Here is a 21125-nt window from a genome sequence, read left to right as displayed (position 1 = left end):
AAAATATTGCTCTCTTAAAAAAATGTATGTTTATGAATTATTACATGAAACGCATTCCGTTTATATCTAGCGCTAATCTAAACGTACTAGCCCTGATTTCCGACTTCCACGTTTCGTTACGTCTATCTTATAAGCATAGCCGTGTGTATATACAGGGTGACTGGTAATTAGATGTATTCCCTGAAAGGGGTTAAAGTAGAGACAATTTGCAATAAATTTGACCATATGATACCCCGTCCGAAAAGCTCAGGGAGAGGATCTGAACAGCTGGTCAACACATCAATGACACCATCACATCACGAGGTAAGAGACCAAATGTCCGTAAAAACCTGCTTGCCTACATTCGTAACGGAGGCGCCCACTTTGAGCAAGACGTGTAATGTTCTTTAATTGTATTGTTCATTGATTCCATTCACATGAAGATGAATGAAGTATTATTTCTTGTACACAAATGTGAATGTTAGCAACATTTGTATCTTGTTGGATAGTAGATGTCACAAGGAAGTAATTTACGTAATTTGAACGCTTCGTGTCATACCATTTTTGTTATTAATACGTTGCCAAGTAAACTAAGAGTGCATTTTTTTATCATCACTTGTAAGTTTAGACCCACCCGTTACTTACATGTGATTGTTATTTGGGATTTTTTTTTTTCAACGAACCACTTATTTGTTAGCTATCAGAAAACGCTGAAATAAGTTCCATACAAAGAGCAGTTTTTTTCTGAATTCATCTTTTTATGTGGAAAATTGTCATTTTTTAAAAAAACAATTGAAACTCGATTATCTCGAAAACTACTAATTTTCGGACGGGGTATCATATGGTCAAATTTATTGCAAATTGTCTCTACTTTAACCCCTTTCTGGGAATACATCGAATTACCAGTCACCCTGTATACATACACATTGGTTAAGAAAGGAAACTTCAATTTTTCCCGGCCAATTTTAATAAAATTTAGTAGTAGAAGCAATTTATTAACATTTTTGTATTAAAACAGCGAAGAAACACCATACCAATTTTACCTTAGAAGTACAGTAAAACCTCGTTAATCCGGACCCTGATAAGCCGGACTCCGCTTAATCCGGACAGGCAAAAGGAAAAGAAAAAAGGGAAAAAAGCAGAATGCTTTCGGAAGAAGCCGCATTGATACAGGAATGCCCTCGTACTGCATTATATGTACACAGTAGTGCTATACATTTTATTGTACTGTATAGTGTATTTAGGCCTATGCCCTTTAAATACACCACAATAAACGTGTTTTGTTGCTATAAACGGGAGTTTTAATGCAATTTCTACTATTCTTTTAGGTTATTTAAGTTAATCCGGACTTTTGTTAAACCAGTCAACTTATCCCCCCCATTAGTCTGGATTAACGAGGTTTTACTGTAATTCTTACCGCTAAAACAGGAATAAACTATGACCACATTCAACTTGGCATGAACTACAAAACCACAAAGAGAATTATGAATTGTCCGTATTAAAAAAACAAACATATTTCACCGTTTGAATTTCAAGTCCACTTTACGCATAGCTAGGCTAATCGGGACTGGACCTACAGATTAAAGTGGGGTCTGAACCACTATGTGCCTCCAGCGAGTATCAAACCCTGGACCCCTTTGTTACACGGCGACGACGTTACCACCATTGAGAAGTCTACATGTTGCAGCGTAATAGTAATTTACTAACTAACACAAGCAGTGGAAAGGATTTTTATCTGTTAAACTTCCCTTCAAATACAGCCATGTTTGAAAGCTGTTAATTAAGTATTGGAGAAAAAATATATAATCACATACCTTCTTTTATCGATTTATCTTCTTCTCGACATTCAGCATTTGTTTCGCTCGTTTCCACTTTCCTTTCTTTGGCAAGAATTGGAACAAAAAAGTCCTTTATAGTTCTCTTCGCCATTGTTTAAACTACACCCACTACCACTTCCATACACGTTCTGATAGAAAATGAAGTTCGAAGAAAACGTGTATGCAGGCCACTGAATCATTGACAGTTGCTCCCTGCACACCAGTGTCGCACCAAACTACACTACCAATTCACTCGAACAGAAAAGAACGTGAGAACTGACAAACCCAAAGTTACGTTGACTGGTGCCGGCTGGACCCACACCCACCCTCAAGTCCGGCGTGGGTATCATATTAGTGCATGTCCAGCGAAGACTGCGACTTTTCGGTGTTGACTGAAATGTGTTTTTTTTCTCCTTCTGGTCAGTAGCAGAGGGAAGGAAACCAAAATGTCACTTCAACAGCGAAGAGGAAGAAAGAGGAAAAAACTTGCGACTTTGCCACGGTTCAACTCAATTCTACTCAAGTTGTTTGAGTTAGAAAAACTTAAATTAATTTGAATCTTCCGAGTCACACATTTCTTCTTTCCTTGTCAAATGAACTGTAGGGGGGTACAGGGGGTACAATGGGATTTAAGCATTTAGGGGGGTACTGTACCACCCTTTAAAATTTTGGGGGGGTACAATGTACCCCTGTACCCCCCCGTTCCTGCGCCACTGCCTTTGAGGACTTCATTGCGCATGCGTGCAGTGAACTTTTCATAGTGACTTCCGGACTGAGCACATACGATTCCTTTATGATTCCCTTGGAACCGCCTCTCTATATGTTATAGTATTCGTCCCAGTCAGGTGTGACGTTCACTTTGTCACCTTTTGCGAGGCTCCTATCTCGGAAACGAAGCCTCAGTCGTAAAAATGGAACTTAGACTTTTTGCTTGTTTTCGTGTGAGGAATCACCTCCCAAGCGTTGTAAACGACCTTTAGAAACACCCTGTATACAGATAAAGGTATAGCACCATACCAGGACGGCACATTTAGGGGCCCCACATATTTTCGATATCAGCCATCTTGGAGGTGTTGTGGTAAGCACCACGCTGCGGCTGCCTTTACCCCCACCTCCCGGGTACCATTTGATTTGAATCTGGGTGGGCCCTACAGCCGCTTTATGAGGGGACAGAGCCGGAAAAATTCGGACCTTAAATTACCCACCTTGGTTTTTCCGCGCGGTAGTCAGAATAGAGTCTAATCGGGTTGGAATTTGACGGTAATTGCAGTGGTGAAGGTTTCTTCAACTTATCTTTAATCAGGTAAAAGTTACGATTGCTTGATTGTAACAAAATTATCGTTTTCCATGTGCAAGGAAACAGTGTCACCCCCCCCCCACACACACACACACACACACAAACCTTCCCTGCACGAACCAGCAAACACTTCTTTCAGACATGTATGCACTGCACATAAACCAATACATCAAGAAACTAATTGGAAGAGAAGGAATAATGATAAAAAGGCACCAAGAATTTAAAAAAAATGTGCAGAAGAAATTTGTATTCACATCAAATCGTTGGATAATATGGTATGAAATGTGTGGTTGAATACCCCATAAACTGTCAATGTGCAAATGAGGCGTTAATATTAATGTAAAACAGTCTTTATGTGCAAATCTAATTTCACAAAACACTACCTCACAGGTCTACCTGTAGGGATAACCTTGAGAATTAAGAACATGAAGAAAGCAACTATACTTCAACTTATCTTGAAGTATTGAACAAAAATTTCAAATATAGTTGTTCTTAATTCAACACAATACGCAAATTTAACTCCTTGCTGATGAAGAAAGCAGAAGTAAACACGGGTGCCATTAGTTTCCAGAGTTCTCAGAGAAATATAGAAACCTCCAAACCAGCAACCTCTTGGAATTTCTTGTTGTGTGACGTCATATTCTACAATCAACTGGAAAACTAAATCCCTTGCTTTGTATAATGCATGTAAGCCAAGGACTCTCACTTGACCTTGGAACTTATTTCTCACTATTCTGGCCAGTTATTAAGACTTGGTTGCATTGTACACTCACCGGCAATACAAATGGAACACCTATAATCTTAAATACTCGCTTCTTTGCAATATATTATGTATGTTACCTAACTCTTCGGCAATAAGTGTATTTTAATAGCAAATTTTCATAGGCAACTTCTACCACCGCCGTACAGTTAGGCAACACACATAACGCTTTACAGAGAAGCGAGCATTTCAGGATCTAGGTGTCCTATTTCTATTGCCAGTGACTGTACATTTAAATAACATTATACATAATGGTACTGAAAACGACCACAATGGGAGTACCAAGATCTGAAAGGAAAAGAAAAGAAACAACCTCTCCATTAGCATCAATTCAATAGTTGATTATTGATTAATTTGCTTTATTTTACTTCGCTTTTTGTGCCACTTTTGGCTAAATTGCTAAGATGGGGATGAGTGATTGCATGATGAAACTGATGAATGGACACTCACAAACATCCATGCCCGGGCCGGAATTCGAACCCGGCACATCTGGCGTCGTAGCGCGATGTGCTAACCACTCCTCCACGGGGGTAGGTGAAGTGAAATTTCGAGTTGGAAGCTGCCAGCTCGTTTTCTTCTCGAAAAAATTGAAGTAGGATTGACTGATCGACCAAATGTCCAACACATGACTTTCTAAATTGGTGTCCGACTACCACACAGGAGACCGGGCTTAACTCCCAGGACGGTTGATCTTACATGTGATGAAGAATAAGTCACATTTCAATTAAGGAAGGAAACGAGGTATGTAGTCAACTTTATAAAGTAGTGTGCATGCTCTAGAAATAATACGTTTCAAAATTCTGCTTATTTTGTGATTTTTCTTCATTTAGCCTCCACCAGGGTTGTCAAAGGTCCATCTACCCTGGCCTCCATCCCCAAATGCAGACGCTGTGGCTGCTGCTTAGGCGGAAAAGTTGACTAGACATACAAATAAAATTTATCCAAAGGTATATAGCGAATAATAGTTGCTTACATAATAATATCATGAAATACGGAGAGCCAAATTACTTATCAAGCATTTTCTGTTATTTGTCTATCCTAGTGGGAGCGAAAATCTTTTGCCCTTGCTGGTGAACTCGGTTCCTGCAAATTCAAGACGGCATTTTCTAATTTTCATTTCTATTTGGGCCGACAACTCCGTGGTGGAGTGGTTAGCAGGTTACGCTACGAAGCAGAATGTCCCGTGTTCGAATTCCGGCCTGAGAATGTGTCTTCTTTGTGATGGTCCTTTCATCAAGTTAATCTTAACTCATTCTCATCTTCACGATTAGCCAAAAAGTGTCAGAAAAGTGAAGTAAAATGAAACAAGTCAATCAATAATTTCTATTTCGTTATTTTAAGCCGCTTTCTCCCTCTTGTGTTAAATGCGACGATGAGACTGAATGATGATCCGAATTAATAGCGATGCGAGACATGATGCAACCACACCTGTCCAAGGTCCGAACCTTGGACCTCTGGTTTCGTAGTGCGTCATGCTCATGCTGCGGGAGTGGAATCCTTTGAATTAAAAACTATAAAAGTAGGGTGAAAGAAAACAACATTGTACTGTGCAAAAGAGCCATGTTTAGGTCCTCTAAAGAAAAGTACAGTTATTCAGTACAATTAATTTTGAAGGACAAAGCCTCCGAAGTGTTTTTCCATTCGGTGACGCGTGGTCATCACATCGAGTCCCATCTAGTTTTGAGAGTGGAATTCGCTTACATATTGATTTCAAGTAGCTTCCCAATTGTCCTCACGATGTTAGGCCATCACAGAAATTTTGGAGTTCATACCAGGGATCGAACCTTGAAAGACTAGAGCGCAAATTTACAAATCTAAGGAGTAAGGACTAATGACATTGTTCTTGGTGTCTCAAAAATCTAACATAAGAGAAAATACATGGAATTTTAAAGACTGTCTAGATGTCATTAAGTTAATAAGTTTATTCTGCATTTAGATTCCCGAATAATGGCCGTGGATTTCGCGAGTCTATATCCGTAAATTTTTGGGGACTACAGGAGAAAATAATGTTCTCTTCCAACAAGATTATATATATATATATATATATATATATATATACATACTGTACATATACATATGTAGGCCTATATGGTATATTATTAGTTTGTTAGTTTTTAATGGTTTGATAGAAAAAAAATCTTGAGTTTTTGGCCCCCCCGAACTGATCAACCTAGCTACGTCCCTGTCTACAGCTGTCTTTGGAAGTAACAGTAACATTTTCGTGTAACAGTAGCTGTAAACTACTTACTTTATGAAATTAGTACCTGAAATTCAGTTATTTTTCCACCTAACTAGTAACTAAATTGAAAGTTAGTTGTACACTCCTGTTCACATAAAGTGTCACTCTTTATAGGGTCGAACAGTTGAAGTATGTACCAATTGATCTGAACAGAAGTGTACAATTACTATTTTTTTCGCATAGAAAGGAATTTTCTTTTGTTCCATTTTTACAATTTGTTGAATCATATCCTCGCTTGAAACAATGGATTGAAATCGTGAGACCATGAGAACAATCTTATTTATTGTCAAGAACCAGAATGTATCTCTTCCAAGCGTATTTTAATTAGAATAATTTCGACATAAGGCTATATAATCTCCAACAATCCTCATTGGTATACCACAGTTCAACAGTAATTCTGAATAATATATTGTTTGCTCAACAAAAGTACAATAAAATATTATATTTTCATCTTTAAGTAAAAATTGTGGATTTTATTGCCTCTGTATTTACATATAAAATATATTAACTTAGTTATAATTATATGGTTGATTGATTTAGTTTATTTTAATACGCTTTTCTGTCATTTTTGTCTAATCGCAAAGATGAGAATGAGTGAAAATATGATGAAACTTATGCAGGATCACATATCCATGCCGGAATTCGAATCAGATACTTCTAGCGTCGTAACTCGCTGTTCTAACTACTCCAACACGGAGATCAGCAGTTATAATTATATATGAAACTTAATGCCAAGTTGTTGGTGGTCATCTGTGTTGAAATGAATAGTGCGCTTGCATTTCATGTTCTGAACCATGTCTTAAAAGATACAACTAATCTAGAATAAAGTAATAATTACAATTATTATAATAGTAACTAAATTAGATACTTTTTAAAGCAACAGTAATTATAACTGAATTAATTTCTCAAGTGATTAACTTCGAATTACTTTTGAAAAGTAACTTTCCAAACACTTGATATCTTAGAGTTCAGCATTACTCAGATAAGAATTGTAAGAAAAGTTTTCTAAGATACAATATGGTAATAATTACCATTTGAATAAAATTCGAATCATTGAAAAATCATTGCATGAAAGGACTACAAGAACTATATATTCGGGATATACGTATAAATTCACATTAACATTTTTGTTTCAATGTAACTTCATTCTCCTTCTTGCTCATCCTGCAAAACATTATGTCGTTCTTTCATAGATACGTATGCTTCTTGCTGTCTTGTAATCATCATCCCATTCAGAAAGCAATGATGGTCAAATACCCTTAAAAATTGGAACTAGCAAAAATTTCAAGGAACGTGTGCTGTAACTTGACAGACAAGACACACGTTATACCATTCCCATTATTTTCAGTTTCTCTAATATACCGTTCCCAATTGCTGACTACTTGCAACCAGATATTAAGAAGTCTTGCAACATAATTTCTTGAGTATATTTTGGACTCTTGATATCTTGTAAACCATCACCATTCAACCATGTATCTGCAAATTGTGTACAGGTCAAACAATCCACAAAGACGAATTTGATTCCATAGAAGTATATCCACAAACTTCCACGGTATTGGGTTGCCATTGTTTGTCAAATCTGTTGTCCTTTTTACAAATTTCAAGGTATTCTTAGAAGACATATCAAATGGATTCTCAAATGTTCATCTGCAAAAGGAGCAAATAAAAATATTGTTAATATGGTGTATGAGACTATGAACTTAACAAAGATGAAAAAAATTCATTATATTGTTACAACCTGAGACAAGTTGAGTTAATAATAAAATGAAAACAACTTAGAGATGTTGTGTAAGTGGATGTGAATATAATTGATCTAAACTACACCATAATTGTTAACGTAGTGGTCCTGTTATAACAGAATTATTAAAGGTTTGATTCACTATATCAGCTGAGATTCAGATCTATCTTTACAGTGCATGTTAAATATGGCTTGGATTTCAGTAGGTTATTGAATCAAATATTCGTAACATAATCAGAACAGATTATGATTTCTCTGAAAATCAATCACTCTTACCCACAAATAAATGATTGGCTTTGCACTTGTAAAATATGTAAACTAGTAAACTTTCCTAATCTATACTAATTTGTAAATTCTCAGTAAACACGCAAACTATTGTTTGGTAGACTGTTAGGACTCTACTTTTTTAGCTGTTAGGGTGTACTTTTACACTTTAAGTACATAAAGCTTGAACTTATTGGAAATGCTGCACTACCATTACATGGCGTTCAAAATTATGAAAGAACGAGAAAACCAAAGAGTTTTATACAGCTTACAAAACCGGTTTTCTGACCTGATTCTGTGAAAGAAGATAACAGAACGTTGTCCAGAACTTGCACAAAATTCGGGGATCTCACATTAAATCTATTCCAATCCAACCTAACTTAGCTTAACCTACTTAATGCATTTAACACTTACGAGCTATATATGTATATATAAAGGACAAAAATCTTGTTCAAAACAGGACAGAAACGACTCGTTCCAACCATGTACAAGGGCAAAGTGAAACTATAATGAACGACTGATTTGTAATACAAATTCCGATGTAAGTACGTACTTTTCAATAGCACCAGTGAAATACGAAAATAATCTCATCTCACAGGAACGATAGTAGAGCATTTTGTGCAATATCGATTTAATGCCAGAATATAATCTATATCAAGGTATTTCATGCTCTAGTAATAATCACAAAACTGTAATATCTGCATTATGCCTAATTTTAAATAACATTTTCTTCTGATTTTACAATTAAAAAGAATTATGAACTTCGTTTGTAAGGAAAAAAGGCGTGCTGCCTTGAAAATGTAGACACATCGAAGCGATATTCTCACAGAAATTATATCTGAAGGTATTTCCTCAACATATAAATAAATCATACATTCTGCATCACTCTTGCATATTGCAAACGTTTTGCTTTTGATGGATGAAGCAACAAGCATTTAAATATAAGACTTACATTTCAGTTTTTCCGATGTTTCCTTCTTCAAATATTTACTGGGATTCGTTATTCTCTGGTAACTTGGTTTAACTTTCACGATTTCGACGCACTTGCATTGATCATATCGTTAGAAAACACGGAGCGAAATCTTGGCAACAGTGTTGGCTAAAATCTGCACCACGGAGTATATTGCGACGAAACGCCACTTCAAAAATTTTAATGATAAGCACTACTCTCTGAAGGTACGAAATGTTTTCATTTTTTCACATAGTATTTCAGATGCTTGCGGGAAGAACATGTGATCTTTGTTTCACCACGAAATCTTCCATACTAGTCATAAAAGAAAAAAAATTCACCGGTATTGACAAAACTACCACTTCAGCGCCATCTGTACGCAGAAGTTTGAACATGACGAATACCTTTCATTTTCTGTTATTTACTTATATACCTTCAATCGTAACAAATTATAAGGATCACATGTTCTAGTAAATAAAACAATCTTTTATAACGGAAAATTTCTTCCTTACCGAATCTATATTAGTTGTACGCTCATCCATTGAAATTTGGGCCTATACTTTAGCATGGCTTTAGAACCCCCTTAACAACTTTTAAAATGACTTTTTATTTCCCGACTGCTCGGGATCCCGAAAAGTCGGGAAGTAATTTCCCGAAGTCGAAATCGGGAATGAAAATTTTTTTTCCCGATCCCGGTCCCGACTTTTCGGGATCCCGCACACCCCTAATTTCATGTAACTTTTCGGCTAGCTTTTGCGATTACAATGAATAACATATACAGCATGAAAGGACGTTGAGTTACACCATCTATGTTGAGTGCACGGTGTTTATTACATTTGAAACAACTAAATTATTCTTTCACACGTGTACAGTGAACGTAGTAAAGTACGTATGTATTTAAGCTGCACCATTGTTTTGTACCTAATAACGTTTCACACTAAACGTTATTTCTCTCGGTTCAATACGGCTTTTGAAAATGTGAAGTGATACACTGTTTATTTACATCTCACGCGGCCGCCATTACAACTGCACTCGTGACCTAGAGGTCGCTTTCATTGGTTGTTTCCTACTTCAGCTGCCAGTGTGCTCCTCAATTCTGATTGGTAGTTCTGTGGTGTTAACGATGGATTTAGAGACAATTTCTAATTCTGTCGGGAACTGAATAAGAGAAAGCTCTCACCAGTGATGTGCCGTAGACTATAAGTCAGGCGCGGAACGTCCATGTAAGTCGTGTAAGCCGGGCTTACACTTTATTAGTTCTAGTAAAATGATGGCAAAAATCATAAAAACTTCGAAGTTAAACTCGGCCCGATACCAGTTTTCGAGATCCTGTTTGTTAGATTGCAACACTTCAGCACCAGGGGCACATGAGAACTCCCGCCATCTGCTTGCGGAAAGTTGTAAGCCGTCTGAATGTTGCCTTACAAATTTCTGACCGCAAAGGAGCAGTGCCTACCGTATCTGGAGCAAGGAATATAGGGAGAAGAGCGGGCCAGAACCGTACGTTTGTAAACCTACGGCCACAGGCTTACAGCAGCGTTGCAAACCTCATGTTTAGAAAAAGTGTTGTTCATGGACGTCCGCAGTATTTCTTTCCACCAGGGAGGATTAAGGAAAGTTTTTTTTTTCAGGGGTTGGGGTAAACTAGGTATATTTTCCTTCTCAAAATATACTAATTCAATTTGAAGTTAACATTTTTCTGCAACGCCCTTACAAAAATTAACAATTTGATGTGACTGAAATGAAATTGTATGTGTGAAAATGGTTGACATTCATTTTTCAGGAAGTGTCTCCTTGCCTTGCCCTTTCTGGACATCCTTGGTGTCGTTTAAACTCCGAAATTATGCTACATACTACTAAATTGTTCTGTGATTTTCATATTATTAATATTAATTTATAACAAAAACATAAATATAAATTCGAATGGTTCAACCAACGGCATGGGTTCGACGTTATACGTGAAAAGTTTGAGAAAATTCAACCACAACAAAAAGTGGCCCCTCTTGTTTTATTTATATTCCCAACTTACAAACGACTTTTTAAACTTGTGCAAGATTTAGCACCATTATGCTTGGGTTGGCTTCACTGAACACGCTCCAGCGAGACACAGGTCCTGCAAGAGGAGGGTAGTTGTCGGGTATGAATGGTTGACTGCAAAGGAAATTTGAGCCGGTGGTGCTTCAAGGAGGTTTTTTCCAGGAACACAGGAACAGGGAATTCTGAAGCAAAAATCTAACAGGAAGGAGAAAAAGGACAAACCTAAAAATGAACGGGATACGGGAAAACTAGATACACATTGATGTGCTACATTCTTGTTTCTGTTTTTATCTTGTAGGAGAGCATAAACATCAGAAATTTTAAGATCTCTGTTTTCCTTTTATGTATGAACTCAGCTGGTAATAATTGAGCTAAAAAGTGCAAAAATAAATAAATAAATGTTAATAAGAGCTGAAGATTGGACCAATTTTACAAATCTAATGTCAAATGTGAACCAAATATTATTAATTATGCAGTCCGTGATTCAAACACTCTTCGAACAGCGTTCGAAAAGCCTGTTTATGTTCCTTTAGGCGCTAGATTTGCTTTTACAGTATCCTAAGAAAGCACTTACATGTCCTTTGATAGAAATTTCTGGATGTGCTCCTACAATTAGTGAGCATATCTTTTATAATTAATATTGTGTATATATATATATATATATATATATATATATATATATATATATATATATATATAAGGCAAGAGAGGGAATTTATTTATATCCGAAAGGGATATTCCCCTCACAGTCCGAAAGATCACTGCTTTGAGCAGTGAGCAATTTTGGATCTGGTTTCTTTTTGTTTCCCCGTTCTTGTTGTCGAGGTATTGCTTTTGCGAATTTCATCTGTTGAAAGCGGACTGTCGGCCCTGTGCTGTGGTGTGATAGTGAAGTGCATTATGGGTCTTGTAATCAAGGGTTCCCGGGTTCGATACCCGGTGGAGGCACAAGTGGTTCGGATCCCACTTTAAACTGTAGGTCCAGTCCCGATTAGCCTTACTGTGCATAAAGTGGACTTAAAACACCAACTCAAACTCAAACATTATGGAATAAAATGAGTGTGATTGTGTGGTGGGGTGGAGAACTTGTTGAAGATTCCGTTATCCAGCAAGGATTTTGCTGCCAAGAAGAAACTTGTGGATGTAGATAGGCCCACCCCTTCCTTCTCTAGCAGGCATAGAAACAGAAACGGAAAATAAAGTGCGCCGATTTTGTGATTCAGGGTATGATGCTGATACTTGGCTATGCGGTTGTAAAAAGTATTCAGTACTTTTCTGTTTCCTTCTGTTTTCGTTTCTTTATTATTATTATTAATTTTATGTTACTTTGCATATTTTTTATCGTTACGTTACTCATTGTGATAGGAATAAGACTGACTTAATTATCAGTTGAAATGTAGGAGATACACAGCCTAGCAAAGAAAACACCAATCCCAGGGATTTATCCAGGACTTTTAATTTGGTGAAAAATTCCAGGGAAGTGTTCTGAAAAAATGGGGGGGGGTCGATGTGTGTGGATAAATCACTAACCATGTCAGCCCAAAAATAAGCACAAGGGGAAATAACCTTCATCATGATAGGCTTACACTGTTGGAAAGGTCACGCTCCGCCACTGCTATAAGTTTACGTCTACATGTAATCTACGCGTAGATTATATTGGGTTGTAGTTTACATAGACTACGTAGACAATATAAAGTGCATTAAAATTAATTTTCAAGGCTTTCATGAAAGAAAAGTGACATTTTCAAATATATTGGTTTCTAACAAACTGAAAAGAATCCTATTTACAACAAAATTTCTCTTCTCTTCTCTCATCAACTATGGAAGAAGATAAATAGTATGCAAAAAAACAACAGCAGATGGCAGTCGTGAGGCAAGAGTGGTCTTTTCCCCATAAAATAATAGAATATTTCCTATGTTAGGTTTTTCCTAGGTGAGAAATTGTTCGAATTTGGAAGAAAGAGTATGAAAAGTTCTCCTCACACATCAGCAATGATACGCAGTATAATATTCTTTTTATTCCACGGCGCCCTTTGCTAAGTTATCACCTTTCGCCATGTTGTTTACATAGATTACGTAATCTACGTGTATAAAATAGTCTACGTGTAGAATGTAGACTATCGTTGTTTACGCGTAGACGCACATCACTGGCTCTCACACGATCGTTAGGTAGTTAAGTAACGAAGCTAGAAGTCGATGGCGAAGTGAGGCCCTCCTAACTGCCGTGTGAGACTGGCTTTAGAGTTGGATATCTCCCCCCCACCTTCGATAAAATTCCTTTATTTAGCGGGCGAGGTTCAGCCATATGGTTCATCCCCGTGGGCATCCGTGCTCCATTTTTATTTATTTATTTTCATTACTTCACATTTTTATGGGAACGTCCGAGATATTCAACGAACATTGACATCATTCGATTTTATTTTCTTTCATTCTTTTGAAAGTTTATGCCTCCTTTGCAAATAGAATCCAGGATTCTGTAGCTCCCCTCATGGCACAGAATAGAAATGTGCTCCACATTGGTGCGAGTAGAGGACTATTTAGAGTCTACTAGCATCTGCCTCGAAAGAGGAAAATATTGCGCTACATTCACTATCAGTGGTAGCCAATGGTGGGAAATAACGCGTGCTCGAAGTATTATTATGTATACACGCATGTGAATGAACTGTACTTTTTATTTGTCATTTTATGAAAATCATTTTATGTCCAAACTGAGTGTCAGTTTGCCATTTCTATCGACTAAGAGTTGGAAGGACTAAGAACTCAATTTGTGTGGGAAAGTGTTTTTGACATTGAGTTGACAGTTTCAGTAAAATGGTTGTATTAAGTAACTTTCCACCGCCAACAGAAGGTATTAAGCTTCAACAACCACTGACATCGGTACACCTAAAAAATAAAGACATAGGGAAAGGCACGTTGTACATTACAGAAAGGTAAGTTTGCACCAAAGAAGATAAGTTGCCTATTTTGCGGACAAATGTTCTAACTTCTTATTTGACAAAAAATTCTGGTGCCTCACCAATCTGGAATTGGGTAACAGTTCATACATCGGAGACAAATTTCTTCAATTTTACACAAGAAACTACGGTACCTGTTAGATATACCGGAAACACGTTTATTTTTAAATAAAATCCATTTCTACTTACCTCATATGCATAGCGGAGCATTATTCAACTAGGGATTACTCTTTTTTCAATGAAAAAAGTGTTATTTTTAACATTATAAGTATTTATTGGTCGTTACTAATTGGCGGCCAAATTTTGACTCACGTTGTCTATCGTCAGCTGATATGCAGTGTTTCCAAACTTATGAACCGATTAATGCCGCACAAACTATTCACAAAAGGTTTTTAAGCGAAAATTGATCCACAAACCATTCACGGAAGGTTAGGTTCAGTTAGGTTAGGCAAACATAGAAAATTAAATTAAAAAAAAAAACAGCTCACACGTCATTTTGTAAAACTACCGCGTGGTTGTTACACTAACACTTATTAACCGAAAAAAGATTGTTTTTAATCCACAAACCATTCACGGAAGGTTAGGTTAGGCAAACAGAAAATTAAATTGGAAAAAAAAAATCCCGCTCACACGTCATCTTGTAAAACTACCGCATGTTTGCTACACTGACAGGGGATTACGTAATCGAATGCACGGAACATTTGATTCACATAGTTGACGGTAATGGTGGCGTGAGCTATCGTGCAATGGAGACACATGAATGTCGAAAAATACCTTATTTACGGGTCGAATAACTTGCACAATTCGAAAAAAAACTTTTCCCAGCTTCAGAAAGTCCACAAGAACTAAATTCCGTAAGTACTTTCTCGTCTTTTCTCCTGTAAATTTCAAGAAATGTGTTTCCGGTATATCTGATCGTTACCAAAATACTTACGGAAATCAGTTTCTCCAAGGTTTACAACGTTCGTCGAGGTATTTTCTTTCATCGTGGAATATATTTGACCGGGAAATCATGTATTTTTCAAGAGAAATATCTCGCCGACACACAATTGCTATTGCTTTCATTTGCTTGCCCTACGACAACCGGATGCTGCATACGTTTGATGACTTGAGCCCCTGTCAGTGTTTCAAACCCCCCCCCCCTTTTTTTACTATGCTTTCCTAATGTAACCTAACCTTGTCGGAAATGTTTTTTGGGGCTATCCGTGAATGGTTTGTGGGGCTATCCATCAGCTACCCGTGCATAATGTATAATTTCCACCGGTGAGTAACACGATAGTATGTATTTTTTGGTAAAGAAGGTTGAAACACTGCACACCCACAACATGAGTCAAGATGTGCCCGCCATATTGTGTGTTCCGGAAGCGAGGAAAGGTATAAAAAAAATGCACTCAGAATGTGAAAAATTGTGTTTGTTTTCGTGTAAAAAGCATAATGGCACCTTGAACTATGTTAAGTAATTGGTTAACAATTGGTAAGTACAAACCATGCTAAACACAAAATATGCGATTTTAATGTCTCTCCGGTCTATGAAACTGGTATTCTTGAATTGTTTTTTATTTCAATGTTAATGTGTCATGTTGGACATATTTGAAATTTTGTTGCCACAAGGATACTGTATTTTGTTTTTTATCATTAGTATCTAATCAATAAGTGTTCACCAACTAGAAATGGACAATTTTGAAATAATTGAAGGTAACAGTATGGTATAGTGAAAACACATTTCACTCGTTTTTTTCCTAATTTTTTACATTTGTACTTAACCTGTTATGCATAGTGGAACATTTTTGAACGAGGGATTTTGCTTCTTGCACTGAAAAAAGCATAATTTTTCACATTACAAGTATTTATTGTTCGTTGCCAAGTATTTATTGTTCATTGCTCTTGGGGAAATCTTGACCCAATTTTGTTAATTTCTCATACTCACTAATTTAGGCCTCACAACCACGAATCTGAAATTAAAATTTGGGGGTCACGTCTAGAAATCGGAAAATATGGGGTTCCATGATCTCGGCCAACAATGTAGAATTGCTCATTATTTATCGCAAGATCTATCGTTTCACAACGAAATATACATATTCCTGATATACTACAACCACAAATGTTAACTATGTTTGCCTAACCCAACTGCAAGTAACCTAACTATCGTGTATTGATTCGAAGAACTTATTCAATGAAACACTTGGGTTCGAACATTTTTATATTAACTCCATAATACATGTAGGCTATATAAAATCAACATCAAGTAACTATAACAACAATATATATATCCTTTGAAATTTATGGCTGTTTCAGCCCATGGCTTCATAACTAGACTTCCACTACTATATAACAATATTCCCCTTGGTTGCAAAATGAAAAATAATAATAACAACAATTATAACCATTCTAAACTGGTTCATATCTGCAAGTTGGTTTATGTATCCTTGCAGACCTTCGTGGAAATGCGGATGCTGCAGTGAACTCTTGTTTCAAACATCCTGGCTTCTCCAGGCCCTGCATACCTCCTTGTCTCTGCTGCTCCATTTCTTCATTGTGAGCCACAGAAGGTAATTCCATATAGTCCAAGTTAGCAAATTGATGATGCTCACCACCAAACTCGTCTGTACATCGTTTCGAGCGTTCACCATTTCCATATCTTCCACTCTCGTTCCTTCTGGGAATCTCTGGCTTCAAAAATGAAAAATGAACATTTCTTGTATAATTGTCCCTCTTAACTTTGAAAATTGAGTACGATAATTGTCCTACTATCTCGCCTTTTTCATACTGCTTTTTTTTCTGGACAATAATAATATACTCCAGATCCTTTCTTATAATGCTCTGCCTCATAAATAACCCTTGTTCTATCATTATGAATTAATTTATTGGCATTTACTTTGTATGAAAATTTCATTTGGTGATTTCCCCATAATCACATTTACAGTATTGTTGTGATAGAACAACATTCTCTTTAAGAATTTATCTACAGAAGCATTGCATCTGTTGACGTTGCCTTTTGTTATCTCTCCTGTTAAAGTCATGTACCTTTTGATGATTTGTACATGCCTTTCAACTTCTCCATTTGCACATGGTCTATACGGTGGAGTGTGAATTAATTTTATTCCATGATTGTTACAAAATCTCTGGAAATCCCTGCTGGCAAATGGAGCGCCACCATCAGAACATATGGTATTTGGTATTCCAAATATGGAAAAATGATTTGTCAACTTCCCAACAGTTTCTTCAGCCGTTAAATGAACAACTTGCCAAACATTTACGTATTTACTAAATGCATCCACTAAAATAAGAAATTTATATCCATGAAAGAAAAAATGATCTATGTGTACTCTGTGAAATGGTTCATTTTCAGGCTTCCATGAAACATACTCTTGTTTATTTGGTGCTGTTGCATGTCTTCTGCACACATCGCACGACAGAACATAATTCTCTATATCCTGGTTCATGCTCGGCCACCAAAAGTACTTTCTTGCAACATGTTTGGACTTCACAACTCCAGAATGAAATTTGTGCAAGTCTTGTAGAACCTTATTTCTCAATAATTTTGGCACTACAATTCGCTCACCATGGCATAACATTCCATTATTGCAATTTAAGACATTTTTATTCTGAGAATAAATTTTCAATTCTCCATCAGCTTATTTACGTGCTACATTCCTCCAATCCTTCACTGTGTATTCATATGCTAGTAACAATGTTTCATCCTGTTTCATTGCTTCAATTACTTTCTCAACTCTTAAAGGATCTTCACTCATCAATGTCTCATTATCCAGAAAAATAAATAGGTAAATCCTCTTCTTCATTCACTAAACATGACACAGGTAATCTGGACAAGACATCAGCCATCCCTACATTCTTCGTGTAATGAATGGAATAATCATAATTTGCTAGAAGTAACCTCCATCTTTGCCATCTCATAGATACTGTAGGAGAAATTGCTTTGTCCGGATCTAATATTGATTTACCTGTTGAAGAATCTGTTAGAATTTTAAATTTGTTTCCTGCCAAATATATATGAAAATGTTTTATACCTTCCACTACTGCCAAACTTTCCTTGTGAGCTTGAGAGTAACTTTTTTTGACTATCTGTTAAAGTAGCTGAAAACATGCAATAGGTTTCAGCACTCCTTCTATTTCATGTGTCAACTGACAACCTATCCCATATCCACTTGCATCCGTGACTAAAACTAATAGCTGAAACTCCCTCTCACATTCTTCGTTCCAAAACCATTGTACACTCTTCTTTTGCAATAAATAAAGATTAGGTATCGTAGAACTCAAATTAGGCAAAAATCGTGCATGATATGCCACTAAACCCATGAATGTCGCCAATTCCTTTTTATTCTCGGGCACCTTACATTTTAACACTGCCTGAACATGTTCATTCGTAGGTAAAATTCCATGTTCCGTGAATTTCCTTCCTGGAAAATTTACTTCATGAACAAAATATTCAGACTTCTGCAAATTTACTTTTACATTGTACTGCATCAATCTTTCCAAAACTAATACAGTTAGTTTGTAACAGTCATACAATGTATCTGCTCCTAAAAGAATGTCATCAATAAATGATACCACTCCATCAATATCACCAAGTATTGTGTCCATGGCTCTTTGAAATACTTGAGAACTTATTTTAGTTCCAAATGGTAAACGTTTATGTACATATAAATGACCTTCATTTACAATGGTAAGAACACGTTGAGACTTTTCTTCTACTAATAATTGATGAAAAGCTGAACGTAGATCAATCTTCGTATACCACTTATGTGAACCTAACTTATGATAAAGCTCGTCAAAAGTTGGAAGTGGATATTGTAAAGTATCTACATTTGGATTTACAGTTTTGCTATAATCAGCACATACACGAATACTTCCATCTGCTTTTCGCACAGGAACTACAGGACTACTCCAATCAGAACTTTCTATTTCTTCTAAGATTCCTTGCTGGCACAAATCTTTTATTGCCTTGCCTACTTCATCACGCATAAAGTAAGGTAGATTGTAACCTTTCCTTTTCACAGGTACAAATCCAGGCTTCAATGGAATTCTAACATTTATATTTCTTATGGGTTCTGAAATGTCATTATTGAACAAAATTTCAAATTTTACTAAAATATCAGATTTCAACTTTGCTGATTCCTCATTTGATGTGTTTGTGTACAAGCTCCTTGTAATATTATTCCAAATTTTTTCTTCCATTTGCCCTTGCACAGTATCAATTACCAAACTTCTTCTCCAATTGCCCAAGAGAATACGCAATCCTGCTCGACCAAGTATAGTTTTTAAATCATTTAAATCTCCTACTATAAACGGCATTTCATAACTCAGTGAGTTATAGTTTACAGGTAAGGAAATTTGACCCTCAAACGTCAACTTTTCTCCTGTGATGGTACCATAGCCATTTTTGAGTGGATTTAATCGTAAAACGTCGCTGCTTTTCCATACACTACTCTTAGGTAGAATATTAGCATAACTTCCTGTATCCACTATGAATTTAACTGGTTCATTGCAGATATATAGCTGAACATGTAAGGGTTGAATCTCATTGCATAATAACTCCTCAACATCCTTGCTACTTTCTTCATTTTTATGCTGTACAGTATTTATTACATTTATACTGAATATATTGTGCTGGCTTCCACTGTAGTCAAAATTATTACCTCGGGTTTTGTTTATCGCATCTTCCTGCTCAGAGGGTGTAGAAGAAAATCTTACATTAGATGTAGTCTTATTAAAATATTGCACAACCCTTGAGGTGTAGTTAGGTTGTTTTTGATGCATGAAATCTGCCTTCTTCCCAGGTGATCTTTTATCTACATCCTTTATTTCATTCTTGTATCTACAAACATTAGAAAAATGATTTATCTTGCCACAAAATCTGCAAGCTTTCCCCATAGCTGGACAACCTTCAGCTCCGTGTTTTGTTTTCGAACCACATCTATAGCAAATCCAGTTAACATTCCTTGGACTGTCCTGTTGCAATTGTCCTTTATAACATTTCTTTACCTCTAATTTGCCCTTGTACATATTTCTTGTAGTGTATGTATTAACTTTATGGATGTTTGAGTCTTGCTGAATATGGCTACCAAATCTGTCTAGTATTTCATGATTCCTAATGTAGTTACAAACATCTTTGTACGTCTTTGGAGTCTCCATAATTAACTTCCTTTTTAATGTACCTTCCTCAAGTCCAAAAATGGTTTGCTGCTTTAATTCTTCATCAAAATCTTCTGGCTTAAACCCACATGTTAACGACAACTTTTTAATTCGTGATATGTAATCATCCATTAATTCACCATGCTCTTTTTTAGCATTTTTAAATTTATATATATCAAGCAACTTTTTTGTTTTAGGTTCATAAATATCAACGAGTTCTGTCAGCAAAACTTCGACAGGAAAACTACTAGGATCATTTGGAGCTAATTTAATATACAATGCCTCATACACATTATTTCCAATCACTGATAACAATAAATGAACCTTTTTATCTTCTTTAACTTCTTGTGCTTTTAAAAATGAACCAAATCTTCGTACATAAGCTTTAATATTACTTCCTACCTCATAGGACTCGAAGAATGGCAATGTATTCATTTTCGAACTTCTAAGATTTTAATCTTTTATCCAACTATAATAATCTTATTAATTGTTAAACTCACAAATGTATCCAATCCATCATCGCCACTTATCGTGTATTGATTCGAAGAACTTATTCAATGAAACACTTGGGTTCGAACATTTTTATATTAACTCCATAACACATGTATATAAAATCAACATCAAGTAACTATAACAACAATATATATATCCTTTGAAATTTATGGCTGTTTCAGCCCATGGCTTCATAACTAGACTTCCACTAATATATAACACTAACCTTACTGTGAATGGTGCTTGGTGCTATTCGCCAATGGTGCATGACCTATGCGTGTATGGTTCTACAACCCCAAATTTTAACTGTTTGCCTAACCTAACCTAACCTTCCTGGGAATGGTGCGTGGGTCTATTCGCCAATGGTGCGTGACCTATGCATGCATGGTTCTACAACCCCAAATTTTAACTATGTTTGCCTAACCTAACCTTCCTGGGAATGGTGC

At 36.4% G+C, this 21125-nt stretch overlaps 1 protein-coding gene across 3 annotated transcripts in view; it reads left to right on the top strand.

Moving 5' to 3' along the window:
- Positions 1-13658: 13658 nt before the first annotated feature.
- Positions 13659-21125, top strand: part of icln (chloride nucleotide-sensitive channel icln) — a 39502-nt gene continuing 32035 nt past the window's right edge. For all 3 annotated transcript variants that reach the window (XM_083122671.1, XM_083122670.1, XM_083122672.1), the window contains exon 1: positions 13659-14010. In XM_083122671.1, coding sequence (XP_082978797.1) covers positions 13892-14010 — 119 coding nt within the window. In that variant the 5' untranslated portion in view covers positions 13659-13891. The remainder of the gene's footprint in view (positions 14011-21125) is intronic.

Source organism: Lepisma saccharinum, chromosome 5 (assembly GCF_977018435.1).
Source record: "Lepisma saccharinum chromosome 5, izLepSacc3.1, whole genome shotgun sequence".
In the NCBI taxonomy this organism is placed as follows: Eukaryota; Metazoa; Arthropoda; class Insecta; order Zygentoma; family Lepismatidae; genus Lepisma; species Lepisma saccharinum.
The sequence above is the reverse complement of the archived record's forward strand: the minus strand, read 5'-3'. Positions and strand labels throughout refer to the sequence as shown.